Genomic DNA, 15,466 nt, shown 5'->3' with positions numbered 1-15,466 from the left:
ACCTAGGAACAGTTTTTTTCTCTTTGAAATGTGTAACAAGTTTTCGAGTCAGCCTTTCTTGATTCATACATAGGAGATGTCCATAAAATTATATTTGTCTCTTCTTCATTGACTCTATAATTCCCTGACTCTATAATTCCCTCAGTCTCTTTGTATAACTCTTTGTTAGGTCTTTGTTGTCCTTAGGATCTTCTTTTCTTCTCCAGGTGTTCCAGCAATCCTCTGCTTCACAAAGCAATAAATTGAAGTATAAGGATCCACCTATTCAATACAAATTACATGAGAGTTTTTAAATCACCACATTATTATTTATTACATGGGACTGGTTTCGGCATAATGAATGCCATCATCAGCCAGATAGGGAATTTACGACGACATATATAGTGGACATAATCATAATAGACCCTATAATTAAAATGTACTAAGTAGCTTAGAGCGGATATCCATGTTGTAAACAAACACTGTTTTTTACAAGTATAAAACTTGATGGTCATATAACAACTGTTTTTCAAGTTGAAACTTGAAAGATATATTAAAAGAAATTAAAAATCTAAAAGCCTAATGTTGATTGTCTTTGAGTTAGTTCCTCATCAACTTCACAACCAACAACCCGTCACCTGCTGAGGTTCTGTCTTGGATCGAGAACCATTTATTTTAACATCTGTTAAATCAACTGTTGATACGAGATCCACTCTCCCAGCCATGTTACTACACCACATTAACAAAGTTTGAACTCGGTGCCATACATAATTGACGCAAGTTGATCTTTCTTGAGGAACAACATTCATAAAGAACTCTGTTACTTCTATACATACCATTACAAATGAATCCTGGCTAAAACATTCATGTGCTATATATAACTGACGCAAGTTGATCTCTAATGACGTTCAACATTCAAAAGGAACTCTCTGTTACTCATATACATAAGTAAATCACAGCAATAACATGCCATATATAACCAACAAATTGTTACCATAATATTAAAGACAATCAACATTTGGCTTTTAGATTTTTAATTTCTTTTAATATATATCCTGCTGGGATATCCCATCAGTGAGGTGCATGTTGTACATCCAAGGCTGAAAAATATCACAAAGGAATGCACATAGTGGTTTCCATTCAATTATGTTTTTGGGAAGATCACTGAACTCAGACAATTCTGAGACACACCATTCACCAGTATGGTACCAGCACTGGCCTGGGCTGAACCTTGCTGACAGATGGGATCCTTGAACTTGTGGGTATTTGTCCCACACTGAACCCTACTATCAGCGTGAAACAACTGTACTGTGACTCATTGGACCACAGTGCTCCAGGGCCCAGTTCAGTCATGAACCCAGATAAACTGTGACAGATGTTACATGAGAGTACTGGTGGCTTTTGTACTCACGTCACATTGGTGGCTTTTCTACTTTCATCCTATGGAAACTAAAGAACATTACACTGACATGTTGAACATATCTTACATCTGGTACCTCCAACTTTGGACATGAATGTGATTTCAGTCTGTGTTGTTTAATTGTTACTGGAGTTCTAAACACATGCTGCTTATTTAGCACTACTGGTTAGCTTCTGTACTGTCAGTGGTAGTGTATAGAACATATTCCCAGTTTAAATGTGGCATTATGGAAAGAAGAATGGCTTGATCCATCTGATGCTCATTGTATTCCATTCAAAATTTGATAATTTACATAGCCTTGTCCTACCTTGCCTTGAGTAAATCAACTATTGTTCATCTTGTGAGGTAAGCACCACACAAATTCATGTCAATGTATTCCTAAGTTGTGGGATTCCAATTCTTTTTTGATGTGTATATTCAGCTTGAAAGAACCAAGTATAGTTTTTAATTACCACCCACTTTGTAGCGTAATTTCAACAGTATATACAAGTCAGGCTACAATCTGGAAGAGTGGCTAAAGTCTGTTTTCATACCAATCCCCAAGAAACCAAACACATGTAACCAATTCTGACTGATTAGTTTCATGAGCCAAGTTCTTAAACTGTTCTTGAAGAGAATACATAACTGAATATACTAGAAGTGTGAAGTAGACCTAGGTGATGAACATTTTGATTTCCTTAAGGGTTTTGGTACACGAGAGGCCTTATTCAGTTTACTGACAATTTTTGCAAAATTGCAGAGTCAAAACAAAAGATGTCTATATCTGCTTTAAAGAGTATGCTTACTCTTTCAGCTTTGTCAAACATTCCAATCTGATGTCACATCTTAAATGTTTAATCCCTCATGGTGTAAAGAAGACCTTTTCTGGTGCAAAATTTACATGAACTAGTTTGAAATACAGGCTCTCTGATATAAACTAGGACTGAACACACGGTGTTTGTACTCTGCGCTACGACAGCTGCCTCAGCCGCCTCAGCCGAACTTATGTCGCGTGCGACCGGCATGCTTTAAGCGTCTATACAATCTTATATATGAAATCTTACCTTCTGTCTGGTAAGACGTGACTTTCATTGGGAATCTCTATCAGCAGCAAGGAGATTCAGTAAGGACACTGTGGGACACGGGCAACTTGTATAAGACAGGGAGTGAGACAGGTTTTTGTGTTATCCCGGCTAACTTATATTCTGACCATATCTTCCAAAGTGCACTGCAAGAGGCAGAAGATGAAATAAAGGTCATTGGTAGGCTGACAAATAACTTGAGGTATGCAGATGTCAGTTGGTTTTGCTGACAGTCTTAAGGGTCTATAATAACTGATAGACAAGGTAGTGACTGAAGGTGATGCACTTGAACTCAGAATAAATACCAAAAAGATAATGATTGTGACCATCAATAGAACTCGAGTTGCACAGATCCCTTCCAAACGTCTATGGCAGAGGACTGGAAAAACAACAACATTCTAAAAGTAGTCCAAGTTATTTTTACTGGAGGGAAAATGTTTCTTCTGTAATGCTTGGTTTTCAAATAAAATAATCTTGAACACCTTATGAAAGATGTGATATCTTACATTTTCAAGCCTTAATGGTATAAAGAAGATATTTTCTGGTGTGAATTTACATGGACTATTAAACAGTGTTGGAAATACAGGGTCTTTGATATAAACTAAGACCGAACGCACAGTGTTTGTACTCTGCGCTGCGATAGCTTCCTCAGTCGAACTTATGTTGTGGGCAGTGCCCTGTTTTAAGCGCGTATACAATCTTATATGAAATCTTATAAAAGATGCTGGATTATACAGGCATTCTACTGGTAACCACATTCTGGCTGACGCGAATGAGTGCTGCCACTGTAATGTTTATGATTTCATTCATAATGTTTCCTTTCAGTTCCTCCAATATGTGAGGATTTGTTTGATACACTTTTTATTTCAGTTTACCCCACAAGTAAAAATTGCACACTATTAGATCTGGAGAACGAGGGGGAAATAGACCAACACTGATCACTCTGTCTGCAGACACTTCCAAGATCTTCTGCTGTATGATCAGGGGCTGAATCTTGTTGAAACGACCCATATCATTTTTCTTCTTCCGTTAACTGATGGAAGAACGGCGTCAAAATGTCATCTTGGTACCCCTATGCATTTATTGTTGTCTTGGGAAAAAAAAATTGTCTTGCACTAACAGCACACCAAACACCAATCTTTCCGTCATAATGAGGGACTTCATAGATATGATTAGGATTTCTGAATACTAATAGCGAGAGTTATGACTGTTCACACGACCATTAAGATGAAACCAGAACATTTACATATGAAAAGACAGTATTGCAATTATAACTGTCTCACTATGTTAACAGCTGAGATTCAGACTGGTGACTGATGCTTGCGTAGTCGAATACATGCAGGCTGCTTGTAAGGTCAAGAACTATGCTCGCGCCTCCCATACTGGAGCTTATGCATCGGAGAGTAAAAAAAAAAACCCGCTTCAATGGTCTTAGTTTATGAGAGAGACCTTGTATGTACAGTGAAACCTTGTTAGTCCATTCCTCAAGACACATTCCTTGATCCTGAAGAACTGAATAATTATTTAACTCTGTAAAATAAGTCGGAGAGCAGATTAAGACAACAGGTACATTTGTGAGTGACTTTCTTCATAATCAACATCCAAAGTAAAACTCTTTCCATTGTGTTGAAATCATACCTGATGAAGTAATTAAAGGTAGCTTAATATTATCAAACTCTAAGAGAATGGATTGTTATTGGCTATCTAATTACCTATTTGATATCTGAACCTCTAGCATGTATTTTAATAAGTGTTTAGAGATTGGAGTTTTTCCTGATTTGCTTAAAATTTCTGAAGTTATTCCAATTTTTAAAAGTGGAGATAAACAATTACTTCAGAATCATTGTGCAGTCTCAGTTGTTCCAATAATTTCTAAAATAATTGAATCACTTTTGTGCAACCAACTTAGCAACTATTATGCAGCTTACAATCTCCTATCCGATAGTTTATTTGGGTTTCGACAAGGTAAATGTATTGCAAGTGATGAATATCATTGTTAATCCATATTGAAGATACTATATGTAGGATGCTAAAGGGTTTATTATGTCACCTATTCAGTACATTATAAATTACTGGTAATAAATTCCTAAATGTTTAAAAATTTATAATGTATTGAATAGGTGACACAATAAACCCTTTAGCATCCTACATAAGGTAAATGTACTACTTACTGCTGCTGTTCTTGAACTTGTTAATCGGATATTAACAGCTTTTGAAAACAAGCAGGCCATCTCTTTGGTGTTATGTGATCCAAGTAGAGCTTTTGATTGTATTAATCATGAAATTTTACTTACAAAGCTTGAGACGTATGGTGTTGAGTATCCCTCACTGCACATAATTAAGTCATACTTAAATAACAGATACCAGTTTGTCTCGATTAAAAATAGGTATTCCACTTTGAAGAAAGTTACAACTGGTGGGCCGCAGGGCTCTGTCCTCGGTCCATTTTTTATTCATTCTGGCAATCGATAATTTACTACAGAATGTCACAGCTTATGCTCTTATATCCTATGCAGACAATGCAGCGTTAATTACAAAACACCAGAGCATCTCTCGTTTGCATCAGATGTCACAGGAAGCTCTTGCAACTGCAATGCATTGGTTTTCATCCAATAGGCTGTTGTGCAATCAGGATAAAACTCAATTTCTCACACTAGGTTTGTCCAAAGATATTGAAAGTCTGTCAGTCAAACTTTTGGGTTTTCATATTGATGCTAAATTGAACTGGGAAGCACACATTGATCATGTTTGTAAAAAAAAAAAAAAAATCATGAGTGACCTATTTGATATGGAAATTGAAGGATTTAGTTAGCAGTGACTACCTAAAGATGGCATATTTCGGTCTCTTCCAGTCACACATTACTTATGGACTGTTATTATGGGGGCATTCTTCTTGCCTATATAATATTCTTCTAATACAGAAAGGTTGTTTGTACAATGTGTAGTGCTGGTGCAGTTGATTACTGTCAACCTCTCTTCATTGAGCTTAAAATACTGACAATTGTAAATTTGTATATTTGTATATTTCTCTTTGACATATGTTAAAAACAACATAAACGAATTCAGTACCTTCATGATATTCAGGGCAAAGCAGATATTGACATCCCAATTCATAGGCTGTCAAAAACTGCTCATTCACATAAAATCAGTCGTTTAAGATTATTGAATAAATTACTATATTCTGTACGGTCTCTCCTTTAAGCAATTTTAAAAGGAAATTGTATGATTGGTTAATAGAAAATTCATCTTATAATACCTCTGAATACTCATTCCTGAGTAAATCAAGTAAAATTCACATTCAAAAAAGTTGGTGCGAACGATGTGAAGCATGTAATTTACTCCCTCAAGTCAGATGCTCCGGGTAATTATGACATACCATTATCTTTCATAAAAAAAATTTTGTGCAATATTGCCTATTCTGACGCATATATCTAATCATTGCCTTATACAGGGAGTATTCCAAATTGTGTGGAAGTATGGTATTGTCATTCCCATTCCTATTTATTCACCAGATTTCGCTACCTTAGTTCACTACACCTGTTCAATACCCGGTCAGGCTGTATGCTAGAAATTCCTGTACATCGAACCACAACCTACAACAGATCGTTCATGATCACCGCAATGAGCTGATGGAATGGACTCCCCGATGACATCAGCTAAATCTAAGACCGAGTTTAAAATCCTTTGCCAGCGTCATCTTATAAGCACTTTCGGTCTTTCTTGAGTGTGAATGGGATGCATGAATGCATGTGTTCCAGTTTATACTTTAGTTATACTTTACTTTAGTTACTGTAGTTAGTGATACTTAAGTTAGTTTAGTTTATATTTTAGGTTGTAAAGATTTAATATGTTTAAATTATATGTAACAATTTTATTTAAATTAATACTCATTTAAGTGTAAGAAAGGGCCGGGAACCCTAACTTCGCCACAGTAAAGTCGCTTTAATGATAATAATAATTCTTAGAAATGCATAACGTTACTGTTAAGTTTTAACAAAAGGTGTTTGTTCATTTAGCCTTGTTAATATTAAGTATTAAATTATTATCAGTTGATGAAGCCTATTTCATTGTATGGTCAGTGGCAAATAAAGATTCTTGATTCTTGCACACGGCCAAGTGTAACCTCCAATTTCTTGTTTAAGAGTGTGACCAGAAAATAACGTTAATACTGGTCCAAAATATAAGGCTCAATTAACGTTTGTTTTAGAAAGAGTGTGATCTGCAATAATACACAACATAAAACGCCGTCATAATACCAATATAGTTGGTCCATTACAGGACATTATAAATTTTCCAGCTAACTCATTCCTGGTTGCTAGCGTTTTGCCCCAGTGTGCTAAGTTAGGCTCATCAGTTGGTAATTTGCACACCTACCAAGACGCATGGCTAGTGTATACCGTGGAGGCCACTGAGTAGGCTACTTGGAGCCACCGGCAGTGTCAATGCACTAAGGGAGACTTTGTCTCATTTTCAAAAACTGATGCCTGCGTGGTCATCAAATGATATTCAGGTTCCCTATGGGAATCAACATCTATATCAAATGCTGTCATGTCGAAAGAAAAACTTATCTAGTGTTTCCATATCCCTGTTGGATAGTTTTTATTTGTCAATTCAGTAGTACATTTTTTTTGCTTAACGCATTCTTTTTCCTTCTCACTTGCAGGAACATCTTAACAAGGTTCATTGTAACCAGTGAAAATGTAATGCATTGGAACAACATTGTGTTGAAACTTGATGATTGTCTTAGTGAAAGTTATTTAAAGCATTGTGTACATCAAGCATATCACTTCAACTTAGTTCCCATTCAGTAGTAGGCTAAACTTGAAGGAATATTATTTATTTGTCTTTTAATTTCTTATTATGGTTTAAATTTGATTTTGGGAAATAATGTTTGTTTTTAATTGGAAACTCACTATTAATAACACTGTGTTAGAATTAGAAAGTGCCATGAAGTACTTTGTTGAAACTGTTATGACTTGTTTATTATTTTCAGTTGCGGCAAGAACTGGAGCGTGTCATCAATGAACGGGATAGAGTATTGCAAGAAAACTATGATCTTGATAAGTTTAAAGAAGAAGGTGAACTTGAAAGAAAGAAGATGCGTACTGAGTTGAGAGAAATCAAATTCCGTGAAACTCGTCTCATCACTGATTACTCTGAACTAGAGGAAGAAAACATAGCCCTTCAAAAGCAAGTTTCAGTTTTGAGATCCTCACAGGTATGTTTTAAGGCATTAGTTTCTACTTTCCTAGTTTTGTTTGTATTTAGAGAATGTTTATATGTTCTTCATACGGCTTAATGTAATTACTTTAAGGTATTTTCCGTATGGAATATTGGAGGATAAAACTGTTATCGATTGGTGCAAAATTATTTTCTTTTAGGGAAATAAAATTTTGTTCGCACTTTCTTTTCCAATATTTAAGGTATCAGAAAATGAAACTATTGATCTGTTATCAACTATATGTCAGACTAGGCCATCATCTGATGTTCTGATGAAGACAGTTATGTGCAGGAAACAAACATTTTATGATATATATAATTAAGGTTAGAAGGAATTAGCTATGGTAAATAACATGTTATATGTAGAAAATAACTGATTAAATCTTTGTTCTGGAATGTCATATAATTGGGACTTTCTGAGAAATAGGGATAGTTTGAGAGGGGAAAAGTTTTGCTGCACTAGACAGTGATGGAGTCTTAATGCAGTATCGTGCAAATTATCGGAACAAGTTTCTTTTTCTCATAATTTTCCCAATGTTTGGCAACAGTACGATTATACACCTAGCGTTATTTCAGAATACTTCCATGATGCAAAGAGAGTTAGCTACTAAATTTGGCATCAGTGTAGTCACTGTAAATGGAATGTCAGAGCCAACAATGCGGCACAAACAGACTGGCTCAATTTCACCAAAGAGAAAGGGAAACTGTGGCAGTAAAAAAAGAAACAATGCCAGCTGATGAACATTTTCTCCACAGAAGAAGCAAATCAAATCTTAGGCTCACTGCTGTGGACGACTAGGCTTGCAAATTGGGGGAAAGAGGAGCAAGTCTCCAAGTTTCTAATGTTTGTTATAGACTTCTGACAGCTGGCAGGAAAGCCTGCAAACCTGTAAAGAAACACCTTCTGATAGGAGAAATTTGCAGACACATAGTCATGAGGATAGGACAATGGAACACTGGAAGAGAGTCTCTTTGAAATACTGGGTACAGGGGGCTGAGGGTTCAGTATGTGTGCCAAGCTAAGAATGAGCCAACAATGTCTGAATACTTGCAACAGACCATAAAACACCCCTTGAAGATGTTGTTTTGTGGGTGTTTTATGCATGAAGAACGGGGCCTATAGTACCAGTCGATGGGATGATAAAATTTGACCAGCCTCCGAATATTGGAATGGAGAGTTGTTGGTGAGCTGCAGAAGAGGTTTCCAGATGGCGATGGAATATTTCAGCAAGATTTGGCTCCTTCCTATAATTTAAAGAAAGGGAAGAAATATTTCAGTGAGAGCAATATTATTGTTTTAGAGTGGCCAGGGAACTACCCTGACATTAATCCCATTAACGTAAGTTAGTGGGCTACTTGCAACGGGAGACTAAAAAACGTGATGTTGCACGGAAATGTGCATGATAGAGTGTCTAGTTACAGTGTAGTTTCATGACGACGAACTTACAAAAAGCTTGTGGAATCTATGCCAAATCACACTAAGCAACTTATAAAACAGAAAGGAGGACATATTAGCTATTAACAGCGATTAAGGATGTATGTTAGTCGAATAAGTACAAAAAAGAAATTTAAAAATATGTATGCTGTTGTCGTGTTCTGGTTAATGCGTACGGGATTGTAGTATTGGAATGATTGGGTGGAGTTAAGGGTTAATCTCATTCTACAGTAATTCCTCTGTATACTTTTACGTGTGTTTATGTTAGGATCTGGATTTGATTTTGATATAACACTGGGTGTTATGTCAGTGCTTGTAGCGTGACTTGAGATGGTAGTAATGTTTTTTCTAGTGAGAATAGTGATGTTTGTTCCAGGGAGAATTTCACTGTACATGTTTTCTGGAGAAATTTTAAGCTAGTGAAAGTGAGATGGTGAGGGGATTGGTGGGACTGAGGATGAACTAAATTTGTGAGGAGCTGACGACGAGCAACCAGAAAATGTGAATGTTTAAAGATAAGGCAGTTCACAGTTGTTCACCATGTGGATAACAATGGCAATTATGTATGGGTGGTATGATACATGGAACAGTAGGTTTTGGGCTCATAAGGTACCCTGGAGAAAGATAAATTAAATGCCATTGTTTCTGAATTTGAATGTTTTGGTATGGTTTTGGTGGTTGTAGATTCAAATTCGAAACCATTTCAGATATTTACTAGTTTCAAGAGTGATAAAATCGGTTGTTTAATTTATCTGATTTTTAGGACTAGAAACTGTACGATAAGAACAAAATATCTGTTTTATAAATGTTTTCCATGTTGTGTCCATGTTTTTTCTGGTGTGTTTCTTTCCTTTCATATTATCATTGTAAAACTGATTTTCTTTTTATTGCAAAATAGAACACACGGAAGTGTACAGCTGTGGTTCATTCAGTGTGAAATTGAAGTATGCAAGTTGAATTCTTTGTCTGAACCTTTCATTTTCTACTGTTCTCATCAATAGGCAATTATCCTACGTGACTTAGAAGTTGGATGATTTTTCTTTTGGTTGCTGAAAATGGTGAAACTTTGACTCCTTATTTTTGAGAAAATGTAGGAAGTAAAGTAAGGAGCGATTATCTGGATGTGGGATGTTGTTTGAAAATGCATGTTGTTAAAACATTTAATTATTATTGTTCTTGCATTAATTCTGTTCTGAAAAGTTGAAGATACATTATTTTAAAAAGTTTCAAAACTCTGTGTATATTTTACAATTCATTGACAGAATTTAATAGATTCCCTTTTACATTCACTATAGTTCTGATAGTGACGTGGTCTCATGTTCGACTACTTGAGCTTGCCTATCAACACAACAGTATTTTTATTTAAGGTAAACATTTACTGTAGATAAATGACAGAGATATTAACTACTGAATGATGATGATATGATTAATTTTTGAGATCACAAAACTTGAACCAAGAATGTGGGAACAGTTAGTTGATAATTGTACTCTATTGAAAATGCCTCTGTAATGCTAAAAATGTTTGCTTGCATTGTGAAAAGGTTCTGTTTGTTTCCTCCAGGTCGAGTTTGAAGGTGCTAAACATGAAATACGACGCCAGCAAGAGGACTTGGAGCTATTGCAGCAGCAAGTAGAAGAACTTACAAAGTTGAAGCAAATTGCTGAGAAGCAAATGGAGGAGGCCTTAGAATCTCTGCAGGTGACATACTGTATTTGTAAACAATTTTTTTTATTGTCTTATAATAGTAACCAATAAAATCTTATCAGATTTTATCAGACCATCATGTATCAGATGCAGACTTACATGCTCCTCACACTATGCAGTTAAAGGTGAGACAGATAAGATGTTTGTCAGTTGTTGTTAAGTTTGTAGTTGCAAGTTATAGTTGGCATAGTTTAACACGATTTCTGTGGGTACAAATCTTATATGCATACCTTGTTATGCTTGATTAGGGTCTATCTCTATTAACTTTAACTTCTCAGGCCAGTGTACGCTTGTGATTTGTAGTCCTGCAGCCGTATGCTGTATATTCCTAAATCCATAATGTTCTTCTTCCATTTCTCTTTCTAGCTTGCTCCTCAGTCTTCCTTTCAATACTCTCTCAAATATTTTAGCTACATGGGCAATAAGGGTGATCCCTCTGTAGTTATTACATTCCTTTTTATCACCTTTTTAAAATATTAAACCCTTTACCCACTCTTCTGGGATCTCTTTCTTCCTCCAGATTATTCTAAATAATCTATACAGCCACTGTAGCCCTATTGGTCCTGCTGTTTTTATCATTTCCGTAGTTACCTCATCCACTCCTGCTGCTTTACCACTCTTCATTTTTTGTACGGCTTCCCCTATTTCTAACATCAATATCTCCTTTTCTTGTTCTTCTTCTTTCCTTCTTCCTTCTTTCCCCATTGTTTCTTCTTGCTCCTTCTCATCTACCAGTTCACTATATTTAATATTTAGCAATTCTGAGAAGTATTCTTCCCATCTTTTTAGTACGTCATCTCTTTGCATCAATATCTGTCCTGTTTCAGTTTTACAAATTTTTTTATCTTCCTTATTTCGTAAACTATTTTCCACCAAACCATACAAAACCTTTTTACTTCCCTTTATATCCTCCTGTAAAGTTTCTGTGAAACATTCCCAGGTCTTCAGTTTCTCTTCTTGTACTATTTTCTGACATACCTTTTTGGCTTCTTTATATTTCTGCCAATTCTCTGTACTATTGGTGCCTATCCACTTCCTCCAAGCCATTTGTTTCTCTTTAATTGCTTCCTGTACCCTGTTGTTCCACCAAGGAGCCTCCTTTTCCTTTTTCCTCCCTGATAGTCTTCCACAAGTGTTTATGCAAACTTTACAAAACCATTTCTGAAACATGTCCATTCCTCTTGCACACTGTTTACGTCATCTTTGGGAATTTCTTTTTTTCAGGTCCGACTCGTTAGCTGAACGGTCAACGTACTGGCCTTCGGTTCAGAGGGTCCCGGGTTCGATTCCCGGCCGGGTCGGGGATTTTAACCTTAATTGGTTAATTCCAATGGCACGGGGGCTGGGTGTATGTGTTGTCTTCATCATCATTTCATCCTCATCAAGACGCGCAGGTCACCTACGAAAGTCAAATAGAAAGACCTGCACCTGGCGAGCCGAACCCGTCCTGGGATATCCTGGCACTAAAAGCCATACGACATTTCATTTCTTTCTTCAGATCTTCTTGAAACTTTTCCCTTATTTCTTTTTCTTTTAACTTCCATCCCTTTATTTTTCTTTCCCTTTTTTTTCTATTAACTTCATTATTTTACCGTCTTAATTTGGCTACCACCACTTTATGGTCTCCTTCAAAATCTTCTCTCAGCATTGCTGTCACATCTTCCAGTTGTCTATGTTTCTCCTTCTCCACCATAATAAGATCAATCATTGTCTTTCTATCTCCCTAACCATATCTAGTTATTTTTTGTGAGTTCTTTTTTCTAAACCATGTATTGCCAACAATTAATCCCTTCCTTCTACAAAAATCTATTACCAAATTTCCTTCATCTTGGTTTCCATAACTATAGAGGCCAATTATCTCTTCTTTTCCCTGTCTGTCTGTTCAAACATGTGTATTCATATCTCCCATTATTATAACCTCTTTGTCTTCAGTACAACTTTCCAGTTCTTCTAGGAACTCTTCTAAACATTCATCTGCATTCCCCGATTGGAGTGCATAAACCTGTATAAAATCCTTGATTCCACTCTCAAGTCCAAGTCTAACTTTAATTATCCTGTCACTGATCTGGTCAATTTTGTCCACACATTGCGCTAGGTCTTCTCTCAATATAACACCAACACCATGTGTTGCCATCTTTCCTCCACTCCAATATAATCTATACCCTTTTTTCAATTCTTTTTGAGCTTTCCCTTCTATTTTGTCTCACTTATTCCCGTCATTGCTATGTCTTTCTTCTCCATATACCCTATCAGTTCTTCTACTTTGCCATTCAAAGTTACGACATTGATGATTACCGATTCTTGTGATGTCTGGTAGCCCACTTCTCACAGTTCCCACAGAGTATCGAAAACTGCGCGTCACTTGAGGGTGACGCCCTAGCATTTTCCGAGACCTCGATTCACTCATATTTTGAGGCTATTTGTACGATGGGTTTGCCACTCCCAAAGGCATTTTATTACCTTCTGCCAGGTACAAATAAGGCCGCCCCTAACATGGAGTCAGGCGCCTTTCGTAGCCGCTCCTCTGGAGTACAGACACTACGGGTTTGCCCCTTCCGCCATCTCCACTGTACCAAAGTCCACCTTCTCCGCCGTTGATGCCATTGAGGTCTTCACTCTTAACCCTGAACTGGGACCCATACCAGATGTTAACACAGCGGGTCAGTGTGCTCTGTTACATAGGCAGGGGCGCCACTCACTGGGTAGGGCTGGGCTCCGAAGGGGGTCCCTACCTGCTACTGTGGCCTACTCGTAAGTTATTTTTCTAATTCCGAGAAAATGCGAATGTGGATATTCAGTTTCTTTCTGAAGAATTGGAGTAGTTTCACTCCGGTGGCTTCTGTGGCAAACTTTTCAGTTTTTTTATTTAAACTTAGTCATCTAACCTAACATCATCATATGTGTCATGAAAACATATTTCAAGCACGAGTAGAGTAATTATAACTTTTTTTGCTATAAATTACTCGGGAATAGCCTTTCCGAGATTTAACAGGCCGCGAGAAAGTACAGTGTAACTGCCTATTGCGCCTTCCTAATTAAGGCGGTTTCTCGCTTAGCACATTGTAAATTAAAAGTCCCGATTCACGTCGTATTAAATCTATTAAAAAATACCTCATTTATCGCATCGCAAAATTTCATTATTACCGCGCAGTACAATCACATTTTTCCCAGCCCTGTAATTGTTCTTTATCAACACTTGTGAATGAAAAGTGATTTCAAACACAGATTAGAGTCTTCGCCACAGGAGGCAGGTTGGAGCAAGTTATGCGAAAAGGGAAATGGCCTTGAATTCCGGAACTTTTATGAATTTTATGAATTCACGTATTGACAGCATTGCTGAGCTGGCTGGACATTCTGTGCTTCATTTACCTCCATACCACTGTGAACTGAACCTGATAGAGCTATTAAAGAGCCAGGTAAAGGATTACGTTGCTCAGAACACCACCACTTTAAAACTACAGGAAGGAATCACTGAAGTTACACCCGAAAAGTGGGAGCATTGCATCTGTCACATTATGGAGGAGGAGAAGAAATTGTGGGCCCTGGACTTCCGTATGGATGGAGCTGACGATATGTTTGTGATTAACATTAATAGTGACTGTGAGAGCACATCGTCGAGCAATAGTCTCAGCGGAATAGAAGAAATGGATGGAGATTAGCTATGGCACACCTAAGTTATATTGTATTCAATACAAATTACAATAGAAGTCTGTTATAGCAAGAAGTCATCATGGGAAAAATTTACTTGCTATAGTGGATTGTCGTTATATCCGATTTTTTCATAAAAGTCGGGAAAAACCTCACACACATTACAATTGGTATGTAACGGCAATTCGCTTGTTCAAAACTTGCGTTTTCGCCGATTTCCATACTGTGGCCTACTCGTAAGTTATTTTTCTAATTCCGAGAAAATGTGATCGTGGATATTTAGTTTCATTCTGAAGAATTGTAGTAGTATCACTCCAGTGGCTTCTGTGGCAAACTTTTCAGTTTTCTTATTCAAACAAAGTCATCTAACCTAACATCATCATATGTGTCATGAAAACATATTTCACATCAGGCAAATGCTGGGGCCATACCTTAAGGCCATGGCTGCTTCCTTCCAATTCCTAGGCCTTTCCTATCCCATCGTCACCATAAGACCTATCTGTGTCGGTGCGACGTAAAGTAAATAACAAAAGAAAACATATTTCAAGCACGAGTAATGATAACCTTTTCGCTATAAATTACTCGGGAATAGCCTTTCCGAAATTTAACAGGTTGCGAGAAAATACAGTGTAACCGCCTATTGCACCTTCCTAATTAAGGCATTTTCTCGCTTAGCACGTTGTAAATTCGAAGTCCCGATTCACGTCATATTAAACCTGTTCAAAAATTCCTCATTTATCGCGTCACAAAATTTCATTATTACCACTCAGTACTATCACATTTTTCCCAGCCCTGAAATTGTTCTTTATCATCTCTTGTGAAAGGAATGTGATTTCAAATACGGATTAGACCCTTCGCCACAGTAGGCAGGTCGGAGAAAGTTAAGCGAAAACTGGAAATTGCATTGAATTCTGGAACTTTAGAGAGTAAATGATAGCTTCGGGAAGCAAGCTATTAGCCTCAAGAAAGTTCAGATTTGCTCTCCGGTTTTCGTTGAT

The 15,466-nt window shown here is 37.0% G+C and overlaps 1 protein-coding gene across 2 annotated transcripts in view; it reads left to right on the top strand.

Annotated features, from left to right (window-relative positions):
- The window catches only part of BicD (protein bicaudal D), a 182,938-nt gene that overhangs the window by 43,492 nt on the left and 123,980 nt on the right, over positions 1-15,466 (top strand). For both annotated transcript variants that reach the window (XM_067147379.2, XM_067147380.2), the window contains exons 3-4: positions 7,454-7,678; positions 10,677-10,814. In XM_067147379.2, coding sequence (XP_067003480.1) covers positions 7,454-7,678; positions 10,677-10,814 — 363 coding nt within the window. The remainder of the gene's footprint in view (positions 1-7,453; positions 7,679-10,676; positions 10,815-15,466) is intronic.

Source organism: Anabrus simplex, chromosome 5, assembly GCF_040414725.1.
Source record: "Anabrus simplex isolate iqAnaSimp1 chromosome 5, ASM4041472v1, whole genome shotgun sequence".
NCBI lineage: Eukaryota > Metazoa > Arthropoda > Insecta > Orthoptera > Tettigoniidae > Anabrus > Anabrus simplex.
Note: the sequence above shows the minus strand (reverse complement) of the source record. Positions and strands in the feature narration are given on the sequence as shown.